The 21,416-nt window shown below is 42.3% G+C and overlaps 3 protein-coding genes across 9 annotated transcripts in view; all 3 read left to right on the forward strand.

Moving 5' to 3' along the window:
- The window catches only part of LOC125887009 (E3 ubiquitin-protein ligase TRIM21-like), a 403,613-nt gene that overhangs the window by 136,298 nt on the left and 245,899 nt on the right, over window positions 1-21,416 (forward strand). The window lies entirely within an intron of this gene.
- The window catches only part of LOC125887010 (E3 ubiquitin-protein ligase TRIM21-like), a 400,559-nt gene that overhangs the window by 117,409 nt on the left and 261,734 nt on the right, over window positions 1-21,416 (forward strand). The gene's annotated exons all lie outside the window — the stretch shown is intronic.
- The window catches only part of LOC125887032 (chemokine-like protein TAFA-5), a 93,556-nt gene continuing 75,120 nt past the window's right edge, over window positions 2,981-21,416 (forward strand). Inside the window, exon 1 of the mRNA XM_049573511.1 lies at window positions 2,981-3,741. Coding sequence (XP_049429468.1) covers window positions 3,651-3,741 — 91 coding nt within the window. The 5' untranslated portion in view covers window positions 2,981-3,650. The remainder of the gene's footprint in view (window positions 3,742-21,416) is intronic.

Raw genomic sequence — 21,416 nt, forward strand, 5'->3', positions numbered from 1 at the left:
TGCCTTTAGATAAGAACAAACGCACCAGAGATGTGCACAGAGGCCAGTATTTGCATTTCTGTATTTGTTGAAGCCACAAAAATATTTGCATTTGTATCATCGATGCAACAGTCCTGTTTTTATTACACCTTTAGGGTATTGATGTGTTAATATAAAAGTTCCTCAATTGTATTGGAATTATGAACACTTGAATCTAATATTGGTTTATGGCAGAGGTGTCAAACTCATTTTGGTTCACTGGCCACAAAAGCCCCGTTTCCACCAAACCTTTTCAGTCCAGTCCCTTTGGAACCAGCAGTAAGCCTTCAGACATGGTACCTAGACCCTCGGTGTGTTCAGACAGTCCTCTTAAATGTGGGCGGGGTTGTTGTCACTCACTGCTCCGTCCAGCACTCGCTGTATTTCCTCATCAGCGGTGACACAGATGGAAGTCTGCACCTGGTTTATCGTCCACAGAACGAGGCTGCACGCCCACATTTTCACAACAAAATAGAACAGGCTGCAGTGAGAGTCTCTCTCCATGGGATATTTAAAAATAGCAGCTTTGTGCATTTAGTCCTTCTCAGGCAAGCTCAGGGGTTTAGTGTTGCTGTAGCCCACAGGAAGTGAGGATTAGAATATATGACCTTCACATAATCCGCTCCAAATGAATCTATATTTTTAAAGTCATTACTAAAAGTGTGTGTCATATAAAAACTAAAGTGATGGTCAAAGTTGTCACAGTGAAATTTAAGGTGTGCTGATGGATTCACGTCATCAACTCATGCATTGAGTAACATTACAAGTTAACGTTCCACCTTAAAAGTTGCCGGCAGTCGGCCCAGTGAATGAAGTTATTTTTTTCTCTTTCATTTTATAGTTGTAGTTTACTGATGTATGAACAGAGGTTACATAAAACCAGAGTGACCGTCCTCTACTGACCAATCAGACTGCAGTGTTCACAGCTCCACCTTTTAGTACCAGATCTGTGTGCTAGGTACCCCAACAGAGGGGGGACCAAACATGGGGACGCTAAGGAACGCTTCTGTTGGTACCATCCACAACTTCTCACTGTGGAGACAGAAAAAATGTGTACAGAACTGAAGTGAACTGAAGTGAATCGTACTACTCGGTGGAAACTGGGTGAAACACGATCGCAGGTGAGTCAGACCAGTAAAACCACTGCACAGTATCCTAAAAATCACAAACACCTCCAATTTTTTTTTTGTTTTTTATGTTTAAAGACGTTTTTAAAATGCTAATCCATTTACAACCAAGTGACAAACAGCCTGTGATGTCTGAAGAAGAATAAATGCAATTTCAACAATATTTCTCAGTTGTTCCACATTCAGTCAGTCGACTTCTCGCTGTCGTTACATGAGCATTTGTGTGTACATTTCCACTCCTGTGTCGTCATCCTGACATCACCACACCAAAATAAAGTGAAAGAAAAGTACTGTACTCTGGTCGGGGCTGATTAAGTAGAAAAATGTTCAGTTTTTTAATGTTTTCAAGAAAATAATTATCAGATTATTGGACAATGATAAGTGCTTATTAGTTGCAGCCCCAGTGAGAATATTCTTTTGGGTTGCCAGGTTGTGAAAATCTCTTTGGCTCATTTTTAAACTGTCTATTTGATTATCCTCCTGAGACCCCGTGTACTTGTATAAGGACATCACATCTGGGTTTACTAGACTTTATACTAGGGCATTAACAGAAAAGTCGATTTGACGACGTGTCGACGTCAGTGGCACAAGTCGACACCCCCCAGGAGGAGTCGACAAGTTGTGTGTTTTTTCCCCCTCTCTCTCTCTCTCTCTCTCTGTGTGCTTGTGTATGGAATGCAATTGCTGCCTCTGATTGGCTTAAGGCCCGAACATACTCGGGCGGAACGTACGCGGAACGTACGCGGAACGGACTCTGCGGGGGCCCGCGGACTCAAAGCGTCCGCAAGCCCTGTGTGGGGATTTTTCACGGACATTTTTACAGGAAACTACAACGTGGAAGTGCGCTCGACTATGAAAGCCCGAATGACTGCGGAAATTCCTCGCGGAGTCCACTCCGCTAATAGTATGCCAGAGTATGTTCAGGCCTGAGAGTGACAGTCACATGTGTAGAGATACTTCACTTTCCTCCGCCATGTGAATGTGATGATGTCATCAAATGACTTGTCGACTCGACTTAGACTTTATTGACATTTAAGTCGACCTGAAAAAAATCAAAGTCGTTAATGCCCTACTTTATACTTCATCCTACTTAAGTTAGACCTGCTGTCCTTTTTCGTGGACACTTCTTTGTGCCATCTAGTGGTAGTAAGACCACAATACACTCATCTACGTAAGAACAAGATGGCAGCCATCTCTGCCAAGTCAGACTGCAGCCGATCACGACACAAAAGAGGACAAGGTCCAAAACCTGATCACAGTTTATGGCTGAAACTTGTTTATTTATGATTAATAATGTCTGTAGTTTGATATGTCAACACAGATTTGACCAAATTTTGCAACAGTAACAAGATAAGACACTGTTAATTAGAAAGTGTCTCATCTGAAGAGGTCAGGACTTTATTATTGATGACAGTGTTTAGTTTTTTATACTTATCAGGTCCCACTGGTCCCAAATAGGCATCAAGTCTGTAGTTATAAATGTTAAAAAGTCAATAATAAAAAACAATCCGTCTGGAAACATTCACATCCTGGCAACACAAAACTTGTGCTTATTTAGAAAATGATGCACTAATTAATTAAAACTCAGAACACAACATAGAAAGATCTCTCTCTCTCTCTCTCTCTCTCTCTCTCTCTCTCTCTCTCACACACACACACACACACACACACACACACACACACACCGGGGTGTTCCTCCCAGTGACCCTCAGATTCTTGTTTTCCGCCCCTGCTGCACCGCATCGGTCCCGGTGTTCAGCCGGTGGCTGGATTTGACACGCGTTATTGTAACCGCTGTGACGTCAGTCCGTGATTAGACAGAGAGGGAGAGAGAGTCGGTGTGGACGCTGCAGATCGCGGCGGATCTTCAGACCCGGAGGCAGCAGCTGCATCTCCTCTTCCTCCTTCTCCTCTTTCTCCTTCCACCGGACAGCCAGACATCGACTAGCCGGTCCGCGGGGCCACATACCCGGCGGGGACACGTGCAACATGCCCGCTGAGCAGCTCCACCCGGGCCCGGTGTCGGTTTTTCCACTTCTGGGAGGATTTACGCGGACGAGCGGACGGAGACTCCCGGTGGATGCGAGGCGCAGAGAGCTGTAAGTTGGAGGCGGAAAACTGGAAAACTTCCCACCCGGAGCAGATTTTGTGTTTCGATGAACATGCTGTGGTGGAGGGGATCCCCCCGGGCATCTGCTGCTGCCGCCGGCCGCCGCTGCGCACCGTGACGCGCCGGGGAGCGCGGCGAGGACCCCGGCAGTTTCACCCGGAGGGTCCGGGGAGGGAAAAGAAAAACCTCACTGCTGCTTAAACAGATCTCCTCCACTGTGGATTTGTCACTTCAGGCTCGTGCGTGGTTTTATATCCCGGAGATGCCACCTGTCTCTGGTCTCCGTCCTGCTCTGGGTCGGACCGGGATGGATGTGGCGCAGTGAGGAGGCACCAGCCTGCGGATAATCACAGTTTGGACTTTCTGGCTTCCCGTGCGGCTCGCGGCTCTCCCTCATGCAGCTCCTCCGGCTGGCCTGGGCTCTGACTGCCGCTGCGGTCTGCTTCCTGCTCCTCCTGCTCCTCCACAACCAGATCCTGAGAGAAGGTAGGGCTCTGTAGTCCGGTCACAGACTTCGTGTGTGTGTGTGTGTGTGTGTGTGTGTGTGTGTGTGTGTGTGAGGTCAAACTGAGTGTCCAGAATGCTACAACAGGTCACAGATGATTTTGGTGCTCTGAGGACAGACAGGGTTAAAATCTACACGTGTGCGCGCACTCGTGCGTGTTTTTCGCACCTGTCATCCCGTGTGCGTGTGCAGCAGCGGGTGACTTGCTGGTAAAAGGCGGGAGATGGAGCAGCAAAGCAGCAGCACGAGTACCGGGGTTTGGATGGGGCCGGGCAGGGCCGCGCTGTGTAGCCGGGCTGTGGCGCTCAGGAGGCGGACTGGGCTCCCGCACAGGTCCGCTGTTTTTTACTGGAAGATTCCAGAAAGATTAGAGACAAATGATGGAGAGAGGAAACGCAGTGAACACACACACACACACACACACACATTTCAAATTCTCAATTATACTCAAAGTATAATGTGTTGCAGAGAGAAATTTGACACATGATGCATGAAACAGATAAATTAAAAATTAAAGTGGGGCTGCAACAAATGATCATCTTTATTAGATTAGATTGATTAATTCACTTAATCAATATTTTCATGTCAGACAGTAGAGAAAAATTTCCCAAAGTCCTCAAACATCTTGTTTTTTTAAATAAGTACATAAAACAGATAAAATCAGCAAGACTTGAGAGAATAAAAATTTAAAACAATAAATCAATTTTCAAAATAGTTGCTGATTCATTTTCTGTCAGCTGATTAATCAGTAACTAATTGCTTCAGCTCTAAAAGGCCGAACCGTCTCTGCAACACCTCACAGAATGAGTGAGCTGATAATTAGTGAAGCCTGCTTTGATTTCCTGCCACACACTAACCTCCCCCTCTCATTTCACCTCCCTCCCTCCCTCTCTCCATCCCCCACCATCACCTGAATAATCCTCCGCCCACCTGCACACCTGTTCCCACTTCCCCCATCAGCCCTGCAGTATAAACACACCAGCCCAGTCCTGGCCCACTCTTTGCCAGATTGTCTATTGTGCTTCCGCCTTCCTGCCATCTGTTCTGCCCGTCTGACTTTGCCCGCTCACCCACCAGACTCTTTGCCCCTCGGCAGCATGAACCCTTCTGGATATTTATTTATTTATTTTTTGCCAGTAGTGGAGGAAGTCTTCAGATCCTTTATTTAAAGATGGAGGCAGTGATTCTGGAGACAGATTGTTGATAATGTGGAGTTTAACCCGTTAGCTTGCAGCAGATTCATCGTCCCTCACGCTTACACTGCCTTTCTCTGTGCACGTCCCCTGTCCCGTGCACAAGCAAGGATGCCCCTGGTTGCTGATTGGCTGGAATAGTGTCGTGTGGCTCGGTCCAAGCGTCTTATTTTCCAGTTTACAGAGCAAAAGCTGTGTGCTTCACAGTAAGATCAACATACCCAGATTATCTTTTCATTATCCACCTCCGTTAAAGGCTCTGACACAAGAAGCTGATGGTCGGCCGTTGGTCAGTGTCGAGGTGTTGGTGAGAGTCTGAGTTTTGGCCGTGTGTCCTGCACTGTTGGCACAAGTTGGCAGAGTCAGCATGTTGAATTTGTTGGAGCCAGTGGAGCCCGTCAGTGCAACACATTCTCACTCCAACCTCATCACATATTGATGGTCATGGACTTTCCACGTCCACATATGGCGTCCAAGGTACCCTGGGTGTGTTGGTTGTTGATGCTCTGGGACGCTGTGTCAACTTCAGCCTGTTACATGCATTGTTTGTTTCCAAAATACACTTCTGTTTTCACAGGAAATTTAAATTAATTTAAATTTTTGGAAATTTAACGTTTACATGCAGTCTCTTTCAAAATAAAAGCACTGCATCGGTACAACACCACAAATTGACGTTTTCTTTTTCCTTCAACACACACACTGTTAGGTTTAGGAAAAAAGAACAGAGTTTGGCTTTAAAATCTTACAGGACACAAACACTGCTTTCTCGGTTGAAAGTCTGTGTTTTTTGGACCCATCCACCACTCCTCCCGCCTGCCCCACTCAGACTTTCGCTGGCTTAACTTTCGTCCGTGACCCGCCACGTTTCCCCCGATCTTGCAAGGCACCCTTAAACTATAACAGCAACCGGCTCGTAAAAGGACGCCTTTTTTCGTTGGTTTCTGATACTGCAAGTCACTGCCCAAGTGCCAGATTTCGACAACTTTGGAGTGAGACTGGGCCTGTCTGTGAGTGAAATCACTGTGACTGGCAGTTCAGCTCAGCGCATGAGGAGAGAAACGGAGGTGAGGAAAGTAAACAAACGACTAAAGTCCAGAGGGCGTGGGATCGAAGGAAACTTGTTATATGAGGTAAGACTATTTTGCTATCCACTGAGCTCTTTATCTTGTAATTGTTTGTTGTTACAGTTCGCTAGTTCACAGAAAATACCCTTTGTTTTTTCAGCATTGAGTTGTGTTGTTAATGTGCTAACTGGCTAACTAGCGTCCTGAATCCGTCCTGACAATCTTCAGTTTACCTTTTTGAATGGCAAATTCAGTCCTGGGTCGCCTGCTGCGATGGAGAGTTATGTCCTGAACGTACGTGCTGGTTGTCAGTTGCCTGTAGTCTTTATGGTGTGTTCAAGTGCACCTTTTTGGAGCATATGACCAATCACATGGCCACACTGTCGCCTCACAGCAAGAGGGTTTGTGGTTTGAACCCCAGGGTGTGGGAGCCCTTCTGTGTGGAGTTTGCATGTTCTCCCTGTGTCAGCGTGGGTTTCCTCCAGGTGCTCCAGCTTCCTCCCACAGTCCAAAGACATGCAGGTTAATTGGTGACTCTAAATTGTCCGTAGGTGTGAATGTGAGTGTGAATGGTTGTCTGTCTCTATGTGTCAGCCCTGTGATAGTCTGGTGACCTGTCCAGGGTGAACCCTGCCTCTCACCCAGTGTCAGCTGGGATAGACTCCAGCCCCCCACGACCCACAAGAAAATGACTGAATGAATAAAAATCAATCCAAGTTGTAAGTATTGTTTGAACAAGATAAAGTGGGGGTGTGTTGGTATGCTGGGTGCTGTAACTCTCTCTCTGATGCGCTGTAGTAATATTCATACTGGTTAAAATAAACAATTTGATTGTATTTCCTGATCTTTGCTGAGCAACAGTTTTGTGTGAAAGGAATTAAAGGCCTGTCCCAAATATAGGCCTGTTGATTTCACTGATTTAAGCAAATAATATTACTTGAAGATTTACAGTATACTAATCTGAAGAGTACTCATAATCTACAGCAGACGTCCACCAGAGGTCTGTACTACGAAGCCACTTCAACTTACCAGGGATATGTTTTCCATTGTCACATTGGCCGTCTGGGGCGGCATGGTGGTGTGGTGGTGAAGGTACGCGCAGGTATCACTGAGAGTATTTTTTGCTGTTTAGTTGGATGATGATGAAACTCCTCTGAATATGTCACATAAACACTTTAAAGTAACACCAGACTGTTTGTGCTGCTGAAGGAAAGAGTGGAAAAGTAGTTAATGACTGATGAGACATTTATAATAACTGGAGCCAATTAACAGTGTGTGGATTATTTTACTAATAAAATAACATATTTTATGCTAGTTCTCATCACACAGTCACACATCTCATTCATGTTATTTTGAGCTGCGGTGATGAAATCAGAGTGTAAAATATCAACACTCACTGTGGATTAAATAAACTTTACACAAGTTAAAATCCTGCTAAAACCATGTGTTCAGTGTGTGAACGATCTCTGCTGACCTGTAACAGCACACAGGCTCCTCTTTTTTACACGTCACTCCGGACTTTCATTCACAGATACTTTTGTCTTCAGTGATCTCATTGGTCAGAGGTCGGGGTGTTGACAGGCTGTGATGTGATACTCTAACATAACCTGCTCCGGAGCCGGTTAGCTGTTCAGCATCAGTTACCACGGTGATTTATCCCAGTAAAAAGAGACTCAGCTAACAGAGTTAACCCTCGCCAACTCCAAATCCCGCTGCGGGCTACAGGCCTCGGATCAACATGAAGCTTTGTTTTGGTCCAGTCAAGTATCGGAGCCTCATTAACAGAATCAATGTAAAACTGCTCGGTGATCCAGGCTCAATAGAATCAAACCAAACAGCCTCAGCTTCCCTCCTCGGCGGTGGTAATGATCCTGTGTGATGGTTTTTAGGTAGTTAGAGCTGGTTTGTGCAGCTCATTATCAGAGGTCTCTGTAATGTTGAATACATCCGTTGGTGAGAGTGTGTGCAGGAGAGCAGCAGAGTTAATAATGCTCTAACACTTTAAAATGTAAAATGAGGGGACAGTATGGAGTACAAACACTGCATTAAACACACGCTGAGTCAAAGAGTCGCACAGAGCACATCACACGGTCATTATTCGTCCAGTTTGTGTAACACTGACAGCAGAAAGTCCCACATCAGCTGCAGCCATCTTGGTCGTTTTAGGCCCTAGAGTGGTCTCCTCTGGTCTGAATCAGGGACTCATGTTGCTCCAAAGTTGTATAATTGCCTAGAGTTGGTTGGTGTTCTCACGGCAGCATTTACAAGAGGACCAGATCAAATGCCTTGTGTGAGAAAGCTGCTCTTGATTGGTCAGAATTTCCATGTGGGAAAAATCCAGGAAGTAAAGCAAACGTTGAAGAAGAGTACACTTGCAAGATAAATGTGACACTTTTGTTGCATTTGCTGTCGGTGCCCAGAGGCTCTGGAGCAAGCTGCCCCCCGAGGAAATCAGGTCGGCCGAGTCAGTGATCTCTTTTGAGTCCCTTCTTAAAAAAAGGCTTTTATTAGAGAGCTTTTCCTGATTTTAATTTTTAATTATTGACATGTAAAACATTTTGTAACTCTGTTTGGTAAAGTGCTTTATAAATACAGATTATTATTATGATATCATTATATGCAGCTTTAGTCAGAGCGGTCAGCGCCATGATCTGGTTGCAGATCAATAACAAGACAAACAAAGGTGCAGGTTTAGGTAAGATACGTTAGTCAACATCACGTTATGTGTTTTTAATCTGGTGGACGGATTTGAAATTGAGACATCGAAGACATGATGGGTAACAGTTTGCTGTGCTCGCCCCACTGACTCCAGTAGAGCTGACACCAAAGTCTGGCTCCTCCAGTGCTGATGACCTTTCCGTCTTTTATAGTTTCCTTGTTTTCTGCGCCTAAATCAAACCAAATCTAAACCACGATAGTGTCGCATCATAAACAGATGTATTTTTTGACAGTGTTTGCCCTCTGAGAGTCTGAAGCAGAAACTCAGCAGTGTTTATTCAGCACCTGCTTCTCCTCCTCGTATGCAGATGTTTCGTCAGTGCTGCTGCAGAAAGGAGAAAATCACAAAAAGCAGCAGCTGCTTCTTAAAATTCAAAAGTCTCAGACAGATTGAGCAGGTTCAGTTTCCTGTCATGCTGCCGAGACTCGAGGTTCGTCAGGTTAAACAACAGATCAGTTTGTTCGATTGTTCTCTCTTTATTAAACCAGGTTAATGCTTCATCATGTTTCTGTTAATGTCACACACACTGGAGCGTTAACATCTGTACTCGGACTTACAGTTAAAGTCCCAACTGGTTTCAGGAGGCGGCGTCTGCTGTCGTCTCCTCTTCATTGATCATCTCAGTGTGAAAAACTTTAATGAGCACAAACTGCCGACTGGATTCAATTCCCCCACGCTCTCTGTTTACTGACTTTCCCTTTTCTTTTTCTCTGCCTGCTCATAAAGCTCATTTAGATCCTGGAAACAAGCCTATTATGCAGCAGATACACTGTTGTGCCTGCGGTGTAGAAAAGCTTACCTAAGGAGCCCTCAGAGTCCAAATTAATTCTCAATGCTCCATTAAGTCGAGCACATATTCATGGGAATTATGAACACACTGAATGAAAGAGAAAATCAGCAGCTGAGAAGAAAAAAAAAACAAAACACAAACAGAAATTAACGGAGCAAAAAGCTGCAGAGGGTGTAATTGGATTTGAATAAATTCATCTGGAGGAGGAACGTCAGCGAGTGATTCAACAGCGAGCATGAAACTGAAGCTCTTTTTAAAATTTAAATCACACTGTCCTCAGCCCCTCGGCTCGCTCACACAAAGACAAGATGATTAACTGCCGTGACACTGAGAGACTTCACAATAAGAGTCTCTGCAGCGACAAACACTAAACTCTGCGGCCGAACTTTATCCTGGAAAAAAGCCAGTTTTTCAAATGTAGTTTTTGCCCCGTCCTCTGAGTTTGCTTAGAAATAAATTCCTGTATATCTAATGTGATTCCAGCTCTGTATTGTGAAATGTCCTTTTGCTATCGACGTCAGCAAATCTTGATATTGTTTTTTAACAGGAGTAAATTTTATGCAGACTTTACATGGATTTGTCTTATTTTATTTGAGATATGAATTTTAAAAGGAGACATCCACAACTTGTGACTTGCAGATGAAATTTTATCATGACGTTTAAGTTCCTCTCTGTGTTCTCTACGTTCATTCTGTCTGTATTTTTGCACATTTTCTGAAAGCTTAAAGCTCATTTACTCTCCCTTTACATATTAAAGTAGATTAAATAATGCCTCATTTGCATTTTATAAATCACATTTCAAAAAACTTGTAATATATCAAAATAAATTGTCTTGCTGTGAGTCATCAACTGGGGAAGTTTTGTGGTGGTATCTGTTCGTTAAAAATTCTACCCTTTCCACCCTCCATGTCTCCTGTTAAAGGCTCATTTATGTTTCCTTTACGTGCAAAAATAGATACGTCCATTTAAAACATTGTAAACATCACCGCCCTCATACTTCCATGCACCCTTTATGACATCACAGATACAGCCAGTAGATGGCACCAGAGGGCAGAGACAAAAGTTTCATGCAACAGCACACAAGGCGACGTTGGAGGAGGTTGGTGATGGGTGCGGCCATTAAACACATCTCGACATGTGGATGGAGATTTTTTTTCACGTTATCACCGATTCATTATGTTCCTCCATTATTTACACTTCTTTGTCGTCTCCTACGGTTGTATTTTTCTTGAACGACACTACACTGCCTCCACGATCTCTGCTGGAAACATGCTCTCAGAAAACGTGCACAAATAGGACAAAATGAACGCAGAGTTCGGACAGAAGACTTCATCCGTCTCTGTATCTAATGATGAACATAAATGGGCCCTTACACCTCGTTTCCACTTAGGTACGTGTGCAGAGACGAGTCAGCTGGGAGTCCATGTATTCCAATGGAAATATCCATGAAACTCCTCCCCTCTGTAATGTTTCAGCGCGGATTTTGCCTCAAGTACGTTAAAAAAATTGGACTGTTGCGGTGGATTCAAATAAACACCAATTGTGTATTTTGGAAGTTTTCTGCTGGTCTAACAGAAAACATGTTTTAGAGGCAAACTAGCCCAAAATCTCAAAATTGACCAGCTGTGTTTTCACCCCGGGGTCCCTCGCCTTAAACTCTTGTCTGTGCAGTTTAGATTTACAGAGAGGGGTTTGAATGTGGCTCCCTGCTCTCCTCACTCACATCTGTTCCTCGACAAAGACGTGACACAGAGACGAGACGATGGAGAAATGTTTTCCTCGCTCACTAACAGCATCATGTCGAGGGGACGGCAGTAACTCATGACGCTCAGCTTCTCAGCTCTCACATAATGTGCAGGAATAATCAGGCAGCTGTTTAAACGCCTGACTGCTGCTCCAGTTATCCTGACTGTAGAAATGTTTTGGCGTGACTTGATGTGACTGATCATTTTATTATGTTAAAGAGCAAAAATACTTTAAACAAAACCTATAATGAGTTTGTTAAAGGCTGTAATAAGTCTGATGGTTTTCAGATGTAACTGCTGATGCGGAGGACAAATATTTGGAGAGATGTCACAAATTAACCAACATCAAAAATACAGTTTAGTCTTTTTATGACTTAGATTGCACAAATCTAATAAATGTATATTTTCTTACTTTATGAATAAAACATAAAGTGCTCGGATCCTTTATTTTAAATAAAAGTAGAAATACTTTAGTCGAAAAATACTAATTCAAAATGCTACATAAGTAAAAGTACTTATTATGCAACATTGCTCCTGTCAAAATGTTCATGCAATTATAGAATATCCTGTTGTTATCACTAATGTTATAGCACTAATTGGTAATATAGTGCTGTATTGAATAATATAAGTATATTATGCATAAAGTTTCTCTGTCAAAAGAAACGTAGTGCAATATTTCCCTCTGAGATGTCATGCAGCAGACATTTAGACATTTAAAGTAGGGCTGTCAAAATCACGTGTTAATTTCAATTAATTAATCACATAAAAAAATAATGTGTTGAAAAAATCAACCCTGATTAATCACATTCTGTGGTGCCCTTTGACCCGATGCGTCACTGAGGCCTTTGTCACATGATGGAGGTAGACGAGACGACGCTGCCAGGCCCCCGAAATGGAACATGTACATTTAAAAAGATGGAACAGTTGATAGGAGCACCGTCCTCTGCAGGTTCTGCAGTAAGGACCTTTCGTACCATTGGAGAACTTCGAGTGTAAAATATCACCTCAACACAAAGCATTTAGCATTTAGAGGTCTGAGCTGGCACTGCCTCTGATGCTAGCGCTCGCAGTCAGACTCGTCAAGCCACTCGACCAGGCGTTCAAACTGAGTAAAGGCCTCTGCACACTGAGGCCGTTTTTTTTGGATGTTGGGTTTCTTTAATACGTCATCCAAAAAATGTTGTCACTCACAGAAACCTTACACACTGATTCTGATGTGTTTGATTGTTCTATTGGTTGTGAAAATGTGCCGTACGAGACAAAATGAAAAGACGCATTTCCTCCTTTGCCTCTCTCCACTGGAGTCACCTATCTGTCTGTCACCACTCCCTCCCTTGCTCTGATGGACGCAAAAAAACGCAGAAAATGTTCCGAACATTTTAATGCATTGCCTGCACTGTCTATATTTACGCCGCTGCTTTACAGACAACAATAAAACAAAACAAAAAGGCTCCGAGATAAGATTATCTTCTGTCTCTGCTTGAAGTGGTGAATTTACAGCTCACAGATATACGACACAGTCTCTGGCTTAGGTTTGATATCTAGTGTCAGCAAAAGAGGCGTTAGCTTGTTTATTATTTTACCTGAATGTTGCTGTCACGCTGAACGTCCTGCTGAGCTCCGTTCAAACTTTAAAAGTTTAAAATAAAAAAAAAAATTGAATATTCATATTAAACATTTGACTGATATAATCCTGAGTCGTGTACAGCGCTTGTCTAAAGTCCAAATCTGTGACTCCCGTCTCACTCAAGTCCAAGTCACATGACTCAAGTCGACATCTCTGATAAACACCATGTTACCAGCCTGTTAAACTTTGTCACTCCTCGTCTCCTCTAAGGATCATCCTTAATGATGGCGGACCTCGACTGATTTCTGGGTCACGGGCCAGAGGAGGAGAGGCAGAATCATCTGAATGAAAAGCAGCAGTCTGATCTTTGACCTTTCTGTGTCAGTGTCACTTCCTGTCTGAAAGCTGCTCTCAGCCATCATGTTAAACACACCCAACAGGAGCGACCTTGACTCGTGTTCAAGTCCTCTGCGACGGTTTCTGTTTCCAAACAGCTTCAGAGACTTTGTGTTGGATTTGTGTCGCGCTGCAGAGACTCATTAACCGTCATCAGAGGATCAGCAAACAGCCGCCGCCGCGCGTCAAAACCAATTTCAGCCTCATCATTATTCCTCTGTCTTCACTCTCAGGACAAACACAGTGACTCCAGTTTTCCTGCTCTGTGATTGTTGTTCTTATTTTCAATTTGCAGGGGATTTAAAAAAAGATGACGGATAATAAAAGCTCATATCAACTGGATGTCAGTTTATCTTCGCTTCCTCTCGTTCAGGGATAGATTACACGTCAGCTGTGACTGAGGAACAGCAGTCCGAGCAGAGAAAACAACACGCTGTAATTTCATTATTCTGCTATAATGTGAGCGAGCTGTTGAGACTTTCTGTTGATTCATTCAGCCGAATCACACAGTTGAATAAATGTGCAAGAGTTTTACTGCACAGATCAATCCCTGCAGGCAGGAAGTCATCGCACTGAGATTACTGCAGAGAAAAGGAATAATAATAATAAAGTTATACTGGATATAAAGAATTGAATAAGACGTTATCTGTGAGGTCGGTTTTCTTTATGAAGGTAGTAAATATTTTCCTGTAGGTGGAAAAAAAACGGCATCTGGATCTAATGAGTTTTAGCTGAACAATAAGAAATGTTTTTGTCTTTGAACACTGAATGTGACTGTCGGCAGGAACATGAAACATGTTTAGGATTTAATGTGTTTTCAGCTGATTGATAGAAACAGTTTCACTTTCATTAAAACTTAATTTGAAGTTAATTTTCAAAAAAACATTCAGCACCAGTTTGACTGATATTCCCTGGATTGCACAAAAAAAAATTACAAAAGAAAATGAATAAATGAAATAAATGATCCATTTTTGCAAATGTACTCTTTGTTTTCCATCATAGGGTGACATTAAACGTTTGTCCTTGGGAATCTTGGGTACCAACACAATCACCCAAAAAATGTTTGCATTGTACATTTCCGCAAACCACAGATACGTTTCATTTGCACATTATTAGCAGAGCTATGTTGAAACTTTATGTTTCAACAATGTTCCGGTTAACACGGTTTGGGTTTAGACACTTAAACCACTCGGTTATGTTCAGGAAAATATCAGGTTTTGGCTTAACATGTCTTAACATGTTTTGGGGGCACAGTTCCTGATAGAAAAGCAGTAATGTCTCTTTAAAATAAACCACTTCTAACGAAACTACCCCCGCTGGAAAAACGGCAACAAAACACCTAAGTTTAGCTGCTGGAGCCACAGCGACGACTCGCTGAATCACATCTAGTTTGGTTGTTTGTTGGTCTTAAACAGTGTCCTGCAGCTTGGCAGGTGTCTTGTATCGGTGTCACATCATCGACCACCCCCTCCACATCCAGATGTCAAAGTCAGCTCATATTTGACGTCAGTTTAGATACATGTTGTAACATGTATGAAACATATTCGTAGTTTGCAGTGAGAATAACGGCAACATGTTCCTGTGGCAGTCCTTACTGACACTTGGTCATTAGACCTCAGCATCAGTTGTCGACACACCGAGGAGTCCTTTAGCTGTGATATGAGATGCAACGGGTGGCAGCATTTTTGATGCTCCGAATAATTGCGGTCGTATAAAGAGCGAGAAAGTCTGCATTAGGTCGTGGGGACGGGACGTGGATGGGTCAAACAAACTTTCACCCAAGACTCTGCTGTTTGTGTCCCGTGTGAAACCAAAAGTCAGTTTGGTTGTTCTAATAAGGACATGGTATGCTAGTATGTTTAACATGCTACACTAGCGTGGTATGTCACATGATGCATGTGATGTATGTCACATGATGTTACATGACATTTCCATAAGGAGAGACAGGAGAATGAAGTAAAGGTAATATGTAATTATGAGTGTGCAGATTAACAGATGATTAAGATTTAACAGAAGTCTTTGGCGCTTGGACGATAGGGAGAGATATTTTTGTGATCGAGGGACATCTGAGCGGCAGCAGGATAAATCTCTAATAAGTGTCTTTATTGTATTCTGTGTTCTATGTTTTGTTTTGATTGTTCAAACTGTGATGGATGTTTTGACTCTCGCCTGCGAAACTAGTTTACCCTTGGGTATCAAAACCTGAACCTAACCTGAACCTGAAATCCCCCCATGGAGTCCAGACACTGGTGGTGGCTGATGACTCTGAGACTGATGGCTGATGAGGACATTTCCCCCTCTGACTAAATATGTGCCCTTTTTTGAGAGACATTTAATTCCTATTTCTTTTCCAATTTCATAGTTTAGTTTTTAAATGTGGCCCATGGCATCAATTCTCCATTAAAATCTTGTTGTAACACCTGACAACTGCATTTGAGTTTCAGTTCTGCCAGACCGCCAGAGCCTCTGCCCCTCCCTCGTTAACGTCTCTTGTCACAGTCAAAAAAAAACCTCAAGTTGCTCAGAGCTGATAGACAAACAGCTGTCAGTAGAAACACACAGTGGATAATGTTGAATTAATAAAGATGAATGTAATAAATGGCTGCACAATAAACCTTCAGTGATGACATGCAGGTGCGTTTGCTTTAATGTGAACGGACATGATTGTTTCCCAGTGTCTGTTCTGTCCACAGGATTTTTTTTACACCTCAGTAGTTGGAAGAAGTTATTTATTTTTAGGGAAAGTTTGAAATTTATGACACACATTGATGTCCTCACAACCTTCAGTACTATCATTAAAATTTTACTGCTACTCAATACATCACATTACTTTTTATTACAGCACTTTATTTTTAATGTGCTGCACATCCTGTTCAGGGACTTTGGCTGCAAAATAGCTCAAAGCTAACAGTGGTGCCACTGGTTTGAAACTGGACATGAATACATAAAACACTCAGCTGTACAAGGAGTGCAGTGAGGTAGACTTTACACATAACTCACAATCGTCCATAGGTAGATAGATAGATAGATTGTGTGCAAACTGTTCAGAGGGAAATGTACGTGTATTTCAGCATTCATCAATATGTTAGTAGCTCCAATCTTTACATAGGTACTAACAAAATCTACACCTGCTTCTGACTGCTGGTAGTGTTCGTGTAAATCAGATACTGCACATAAATGTTGCTTATCATTATTAGAAATTACAATTTTAATTTGTTTTGTGCTCTGTTATGTTCACATCACGCAGATGCTTTTAAAACAGAAACGTTAAACATGACAGAAGATGAGAATTGTAACACATTTAGTTTAATTAGTTGGCATTTAGCAGATTTAAGATTCAGATTAGGTTCCATAAAAACCTGAATGAGTAATTTAAATTGATTTAATACGAAATTGATAAACACCCTTCTCTGAATAAATATAACTAGTCCATACCCATTGAGTGCACAGTTGCCCACGTACAGTTTCACATGGTGTGTGTTTGGGATACAGGTCATAGGAAACTGCAGATTAAATAGTCAACTGAACCCATTAAGAAGAGCAATGTATTCAGACAGAGTGTTTGTGAATTTGATAGTACGATTGTTTTATTGAAAGTACAGTAGTACCATTGCCAATAGTGGGATAGTTAGTGGGCTAAAACTGTACATTAGTAGTTGAGGTAGCATGTTGAAAGGCAGATAGTTAAAGTGTTTATATGTTGTATTGACTTAAAAGTGGGGCGCACTGGTAGTTCACATGGGAAAGGTGCAGCTAGCCCTTGTTGTAGCAGCATACCATACCATGACTTAGTCATACCAAACATTAGAAAAACCCAATACTGGTCCACAGGGGGAGCCACAGCGATCGGTCCCATTTTAGCCATTTTGAAGCATTTTTCTGTTGTTATAGCGCCACCCAGTTGCCAATTAGAGTTAAATTTCTCCAGTCACCTTGAGGCGTCCTGTTTTACATATCTACCAAGTTTAGTAAAAATCCATATGGCGGTTAGGCCTAGATAAGAAATGAGCTCTCTAGCGCCCCCATTTTGTTTGATGGGGTCAATAATGGAGGGGTCCCCTCAGATTATGTGTGGTCATATGCCTACAAAGTTGTGTGGTGATGGGTGAAACCCTTGAGATGTTATACACCTTTATGTGATGAGCCACGCCCTCCACAATATTCATTGCCTTATAGAAGCTCAGTTTTAGGAAGTTTTCCAACTTTTGCCAAGAGGGAACTTTAGATATTGCTCCCTAGATTATGTTCACCCAGTTTCATGCAGATCGCTCAAACTTCCTAGGAAGAGATCCATTTGAAGTGTTTTTCAAAAAATTCAAAATGGCGGAAAATCTATATAAGCGGAAGTTATGGGTTTTTGAGGCAAATGTGTTCCTCATGAGGAGAGGCATCTCTGTGCAAAGTTTCATGTCTCTACGACATACGGGGCATGAGATATGCCCATTCAAAGATTGCAGGTTCAGTCGGTTGCTATAGCGCCCCCCTTTGGCCAATTGATGTAATATTGCTTCATTGGCATCCTCCCATGACCCTCTACCACTGTGCCAAATTTCACATGGATTGACCAAGTCAGCACTCCTCCTCTGCCCTCTTTATGCACCGCAGCCCCAAACTGGACGTCATTTTTGTTTAATTTAATTACCAGAGACGTGACATAGGAGACGTAAACAGAGTCCGTAATCATTTACCATTACAGCAGCTCCAAAACACTACAAATACTTAACAATGTACAAAACAAACAACTCAGGGTTGTTGTTTTTTCTGCATCAGGGTTATTTTAACCTACTGAAATTTCTGTCATGCAGAAAATGAAAATGTGACAGAAACCAGTGCAGAGCGTGAACGTTGGCTGAGATCCTGTGAACGTGATCTTGTTTTTACGTTTCCTGAGACGACAACGTGCTCAGCTTCAGTCACAGCAGCTCCGCCTGGGACGTTACAGGGTCACAACATCCACTCCTGTCATTATAGAGGAGGCATGCTTTTCTTTTCTTTTCTTTTTTTAATCAGGACAGTAAATCTTCATCTGAGAGTGTTACAGCAGCTGTGAGCAGAGCGCAGGAACACCTGAAGCAGCTGCAGAATTTCTGCAACTGAAAAACTTTAACTTTGGTTTGATGCAATTGAAAAAAGTCACAAGGTCATCAGGAGCAAGCGATGTTTTATGCCTCCACCAGTGACAGCCGTGGCCTTGAGGGAATGTCTTCAAATTTGGCACAAACATCCACATGGACTCAACTTTCAGCTAAAAAACAAAAAAGGACATTTCTGGGGAGGTGCACGTCAGGCTACACCGTAGGTACGTAGGTAAGAAGGGCACAATCTCTGTGTAAAAAGGGCTAGAGAGACAGACAGCATTAATGCTCACATTCACCCCTGTGGGTAATTTAGAGTCACCAGTTAACCGAACTTGCAAGTCTCTAGTCTTTAGGAGGAAGCCGGAGAAAACTCACGCTTACACAAGACTCCACACAGAGGAGCTCCAGCAGGTTCAAACCAGGAGCCCTCATGCTGAGAGGTGACAGTGCTAACCACTGCATCACCACATTTTACTTCATTTATTTGACAGCTGATTACTTTTTACAGATTCAGATTAATACAAAATATGACTATCAGCTATCAACTAATAAATTATCAAGCTAAGTATTTCCACTTTATGCTACTTGATACTTGTACTCACTACATCTCAGAGAGGAACAGTGAAAAGTTGTAATGTGCAGCGTTGAGCCTCAGTCGTCAGATTTCCTTCAGTTTTACCTTCTTTTCTTTTCTGATCATTATTTTATTAAATGCTGCCGTCTCTTTAATCATGTTTACAGTGAACACGCTGTTCACTCGTCTTCTCCCAGTGTCCTCTGCTCAGACCAATGGAGACGAGACACAATAACATTTTCCTCCTGGTGTGCTGGAGCAGGTGGAGAATTAAAGAAGGCCGGTGATGAGCTGCAGCTAACGAGCAAACAGAGGCCACCGCCACTGTCTCCGCTGCTGTCTCTGGTTACCATGGGATACCTGTTACAGAGCAGCGTATATTACATCATCTACATGCAGACTGAATCCCAATTACTGCAGAAGGCTCCGGGGTGTCTCGGCCCTCAGCGGCTCTGAGGCTTCAGGGTCTTTGAAAGAGAAAAGGCGACCTGTGATACTGATCCTTTTGATTTGAACTTTTATCTCATCAATCATGGCTCTGAGCTCAGTTTAAAGGCCCGTCACTCTTGAATATTTGGTTCAAGATGTCTGGTGACGTAATGACAGTGATTTAATGTATGACTGATATGAGAGTCCATCTCATCTAATTCTTCACAACAGAGTGATAAAGGTTGTCTCCCAAAATGTTGAATTGCTCTTTACTCTTGAACACAGTAAGGACGTCTGGGCTTTGCAGATTTTTAACCAAAACCACCATCTTTCCTGCATCTAACAGTCTCAGTCACACTTTAGGTATTCAGCAGATATTTCCCAGGATTTGTGGGAAAAATAACAAAAAAATTGCTGATAAGTTTGTTAAAAATATTTTGTCATGATGATAAGGAAACCGTCTGGGCGTTTTTCTCTCACTAAATGTGTTTGCTGTTGTAGAAAATTAATTTAATTTAACATAATAAATATTCTAATTAAGTTTCTCATCATATTCTCTAATCCTTCCCTCGCTGTAGAGGTCAGTCTCTCACTCATCTGTGGTTTAATGTGAGAAGTGAAGGGAATGCTGTGGTGCCTTAAACCTGCATTCTTTCTAACAGCCAGCAGGGGGTGACTCCAGTGATTGCAGAAAGAAGTTTGATTGCATAAAAGAGTTATTCTTTTTCCTTGAGTTTTTACCTCAGTTAACATTCTTTTAATGAGTTTATGGTCTCAGTCACTCATATCAAGTTCTCTTTCATAAACATGATGTTCATTTTGTAAATTATGCTTCCATTTAGAGTAAAATACACGATAAAGCAGGGCTTGCTTTTGGGCGTAGCTACCTTGACAAGTTGCTACCATGACAGTGTCCTCAGGCTCTCAGTCAGATCCAACCTTCCCTCCTCCACAGCTCCATCCTCTTGTTCAAATACGGTCACTTCTGGACCCAACAAATCAAGGTAGCAATGGCTAAAATGCTAAACTGGAGGCCTCAAAATGCTAGTCAATCAATCAATTCAATCAATCAATTTTATTTATGAGCCCAGTATCACAAATCACAATTTGCCTCACAGGGCTTTACAGCATACGACATCCCTCTGTCCCTTGGACCCTCACATAAGGGAAAAACTCCCCAAAAAGTTCTCTTTAACAGGAAATAAAAAAAAGTCCACAAACCAATGGGTGACATCTCAATGCCTGTTCTCATGCACCATTAGTATGTATACCTATAGAAAGTGATGTACCACGTTTTGTATATAACCCACGTAATCAGGAAGGTTGCAATTGCATGACCAATGTGATGACAGGATGCAGGTTGGCGTGGTGAATTGGTCAAACAACACAGGACTTGTGTTGCCCCCGGAGATCAGTGTTCTTGTCTTAAATTTAAACCGAGTGAGCTCTGATTTATTTTAAGGTACGTTGTCACCATGTTTCTTTTACCTATCTTTACATTCCTAATCCCAGCCTACTTAACTTTATGTTAAGTATGTTGCATAATTACACGTTAAGTACGAAAGTTTACATTAAGTACATAATGTGACGCTGCCCAACCATGTTTCTTTCCCTAACCCTAACCTACATAACTCTACTTTCCTAACCCTAACCTGCGTAACACTATGTTAAGAATGTAACTCCACGTAAAGTATATAACATGTCAATGCCCAACCATGTTTCTTTTCCTAAATCTAACCTACAAAACTTTCCTAACCCTAACCTGTGTAACTTGATGTTAAGTAAGTAACTTAACGTTCAGAACGTTATCTTAAGTATATAATGTGATGACGACCAACCATATTTCGGTTCCTAAACCTAAACTACGCAACTTTACTTCCCCAACCCTAACCTGTGTAACTTTACATTAAGTATGTAACTTTACCTTAGATATATAACATGACAACATCCAACCACGTTTCTTTTCTTAACCCTAACCTGCATAACTTAACAACTTACATAAGTACGTAACTTTAAGTAAAGTATATAACGTGATGATATCCAATCATGTTTCTTTTCCTAAATCTAGTCTATGTAATTTAACGTTAATTACATTATGTTA

This window comes from Epinephelus fuscoguttatus, linkage group LG4 (assembly GCF_011397635.1).
Source record: "Epinephelus fuscoguttatus linkage group LG4, E.fuscoguttatus.final_Chr_v1".
Taxonomy (NCBI): Eukaryota; Metazoa; Chordata; class Actinopteri; order Perciformes; family Serranidae; genus Epinephelus; species Epinephelus fuscoguttatus.